Here is a 3685-nt window from a genome sequence, read left to right as displayed (position 1 = left end):
GTTCCACATGTGTTGGCTGATGAGTTGAAGTAAAATAATCTGGAATATTTGCAAAAGAAACTTGGCTACTAGGTTCCGCTGGTGTAGGCTGATGAGTTGAAGTGAAGTATTATGGTATATTTGCAAAAGAAACTTGACTACTATGTTCCACTGGTGTATGCTGATGAGTTGAAGGTGTTTGTTGTTCCTCGGCTTTCTTCCTCTTCGGCTTTCTTTTTTCTCAATGACTCTTCAACCTTGCATTTGAAACTCCTTTGGGTCTGCGCTTTATATGGTCTTTTATTTTAGTTCGCATGCTTGAATTCGTAACTAAGTTTGAGTCCTTGCTGGCATTTAATATGAGATCCACATTCTCAGCAATCTCAGACATTGCATCAATCATGTATTGTTCTGCTTCAATATTCTCTTCCCCTCTAGTGCTAATTTGATATGAAAATCTAGTAAAATAATTTCTGAAAATCATACTTCCTATGCCATCCGAGGGGATTCCGGTAGCTACCATAGATGACAACGGCCTGTCAGAGTAAAGGTCCTTTCTTGCTCGACCTGACCATCTCTTGAGTAGATATTTTGGAGGTATATTAATTATATCAATCTGCCTTATCACTCTCAAGCAGTGAGAACATAGTATCCCCATCATGCCGAATTTTCCACAGCTGCATTCAATGCTACCTTCCGCATCATCAAAATTAACTGTCCAGTAGCGAGGCTGATCAATGTTCTCAACAGTTTTGACAAAAAAAGTGGATAAGTCAGTTGAGGCATGAGCTATGCACATTCCACCCACACCTTGTAAAAACTCCTCCTAAGCTAGATTGTATTTGTTCAGTCTATAACTGGTATCAAAAATTATAACATCTCCAAAGCAGTCGTAGTCTATTCTTCCCACACCATCATCCCAGAAAAAATTCATCAATCTATCCTCCTCATCATATTGGACTTCCCACACAAACATGTTATCACTGTTTGCTCGATTTTTAAAAATTTCTATTAGGGAATTGGTATCCCCAGTCTCAATCTTGCATCTTCTGTTTCTCTGAACAAAGTTATATGCATCTCTTCTTAAAAAACCTACATGCTCCCTCCCACCAACTTCATCAGCTAAGTATGTGAATGCATCAATGGTTCTAATCCCAGCATCAGTCATAGATTTAAGAACAAATGCTCTCTCTTCGGTAATTTTCCTGCATGATCTTAATAAATGTTGATCTTCAGGCCTTGCCAACTCATGGTTGTGGTTCTCAACACATTTATTAACCTTCCATTCCCCATCTTGATCAACTGAAAATCTAATCATCGCGGGACACCCAGTCCTAGTATTGGCTTTCCTGTATTTCGATTTGGCATTCAGGTCAAGGCCCTTCTTAAAACCAGCTTTCGAACATACAAAACCTTTCATCTGTATCTTCCTCGAATTAGGCCAGTAACAGTGATGATCTTTGCGAACACTAAAACCAACACTATGCGTGTATCGACAGTAAATATCATATGCCTCTTTCTCACTATTACAAACAACCTACGAACAAGAACCAACAAGAGTTTAACATTGGAAACACACACACAATTTCAAAATAACTTTTGTACCTATCGGTACCTACAAGTACCGACCGATACCTACTGATACCTAGCGGTACCAAACATTTAAAAAGGGTACTAAACGGTACCGCCTGCCCACCAATACGAACTTCTCACCAATAAAAATTTTTTAAAACACTTAACAAGTCACGGCTTTCAATTCATATTTACCGATAATATATCAAAGTTCGGTTGGGTATTCTGTTGCAAACCATCTCCACCTCTAAGCTGTGACTCTTGCGTAAAACCTTCCATCTCTGACCAGCCATTCATCTCTTCCGGCACAGTATCCATCTTCAGACCTTACGCCTCGAACCTCAGACCTTACGCTCTTCTCCTGCTTTCTGAGGTTTCAGGTTTTACGAGAAAAAATTTTTAACTGAGGTAAGAAAACCGCGCCAGCAAATATAACCCTAACTTTAATCGCGCATTTTTTCAAGTAGTTCGGATGGTTCGTGTTATCGGGTTATCGGGTAAACAGAGCACACGCTCTCCTCATTACAGTGGGGTCAAGGTGGGCTCCACGTGGCGCGAAACTACTTGTTTGCATACACAGAGCTACGTCCGCACTCCGCACCCAATAAAAGTTCCAGCTTCGAAGGGAATTTTGAATGGAGAGAAGGATGATATAGGGAGCTGGGTCTAGCGACTGCCAGTGGAGATTAAGGTCAGATGATTCACGTGGAGGAGGAGCTCAGACCGTGAGCTTTGCAGCTCTAGTGGGCAAAAATTTTAGGGAAGAGGAAGGGGGCTTGGATAGGAGGTTTGAGGGATTTTGCAAAGAGGGAGGCGGAGGTCTTTGACCGTGAGGTTTACAGGATCAGGAGCAGGCCGTGGGTTGAAGAGGCGAGGAAGAGAAGAAGGAATCAGGAGTTTTGGCATCTTGCGGCAGGAAGCGAAGTGGAGAACTCTCGTATGCCTGAAAATTTTTGAAAAGGAAGTTTCTTCTCATAATAATGACGCAAGAGCGGGGTCGGGGCAGAGCACACGAGATGGTATCTCTAACTTCGGCGCCGTTTTGCACAGTAATGAATACTGTAGCAACGGCGGACACGAGCAGAAGATGGGATGCCTTCCACAGGAACAATTATTACGTCCTCCGACCGGATGCAGAGGAACATCCGGTTGTAGACAAAAACATGCCTATACCGAGGTGTACCGAGTTACCTCGGTATAGGCACGTTTTTGCCTACAACCGGATGTTTTTTGCATTCGGTCAACCGGACCAAATAAAATTCGACAGGTATGATTTCAACGATTTTTTGTTTCTTTTTTTATGTGATGTGGAGGTCAACAACAAGACCTCTATAAATAGATGCAAACTATGCTAGAGACCCATTACAAGGATACACAAGAAACATGAACAAAGACCCGGTAAACCCAATTACACGTAAGCAGCTGAACATATAATAAAATACGGTACATATTAATAAAAATTACATGAAATGTTTCGTATAATTGTTTCATTTTAGCTCATAATGATGCTGGTAGGAAATAATTCACACTCACTATTTTTAGACGCAAATATATTTTCTTGCAAACCTAGAAGTTGGCCGAACTCCTATGAGGTGAGCACGCTCATGCATCTCATCAATCTTCTTTTTTTTGGATCTAATATTTTCTAACAACTTTTTGATAATGTGTTGCCATATTCTTGCACTTGTTAGTGCTTTCTTATTGTTGTAAACACATAGTGAATGGAAAACAATGATTTATGAACCTAAGCCAATTTTGGTAGGATAATAATAATTACGGTGATATTGTATGTATTATATGAATAATGAGTTTTTCACTCAAGATATTTATTAGTTTGGATTTGTTGGAAGGTTTTTTCTGCAATTTGTAACAGGCAATGATTTGTTGGAAGGTTTATATGTTGGTGATACTTTCTGCAAGCTCTCTCCTTTTCTCTTGAAAAAAATCTTCATCCAGCTTCTAGTCTTTTTTCTTTGAAAATTATTGAGTTGAACAAATACCTGCAGGCTTTTTTGCTTCATGGTCTTAGGATTGAGAATAAGTTTCTCTTGCTTTAATGATTTTCATGTTTTCAATTAGGGGCTGCCTCATTGCCTCGTCAAATTTTTGGCTTTGTTGGTGGCATCATGAATAA

At 40.0% G+C, this 3685-nt stretch overlaps 1 protein-coding gene across 1 annotated transcript; it reads right to left on the bottom strand.

Moving 5' to 3' along the window:
- Nucleotides 1-805: 805 nt before the first annotated feature.
- LOC114581377 (protein FAR1-RELATED SEQUENCE 5-like) lies at nt 806-1869 on the bottom strand. The gene is made up of 2 exons (XM_028701383.1): nt 1747-1869; nt 806-1516 (listed from the first exon to the last, which is right to left on the bottom strand). Exons 1-2 carry the CDS (start codon nt 1867-1869, stop codon nt 806-808), a joined length of 834 nt encoding a protein of 277 aa, XP_028557216.1.
- Nucleotides 1870-3685: the final 1816 nt, after the last annotated feature.

The sequence above is a fragment of the Dendrobium catenatum genome, unplaced genomic scaffold (assembly GCF_001605985.2).
Source record: "Dendrobium catenatum unplaced genomic scaffold, ASM160598v2 fragScaff_scaffold_1684, whole genome shotgun sequence".
In the NCBI taxonomy this organism is placed as follows: Eukaryota; Viridiplantae; Streptophyta; class Magnoliopsida; order Asparagales; family Orchidaceae; genus Dendrobium; species Dendrobium catenatum.
The sequence above is the reverse complement of the archived record's forward strand: the minus strand, read 5'-3'. Positions and strand labels throughout refer to the sequence as shown.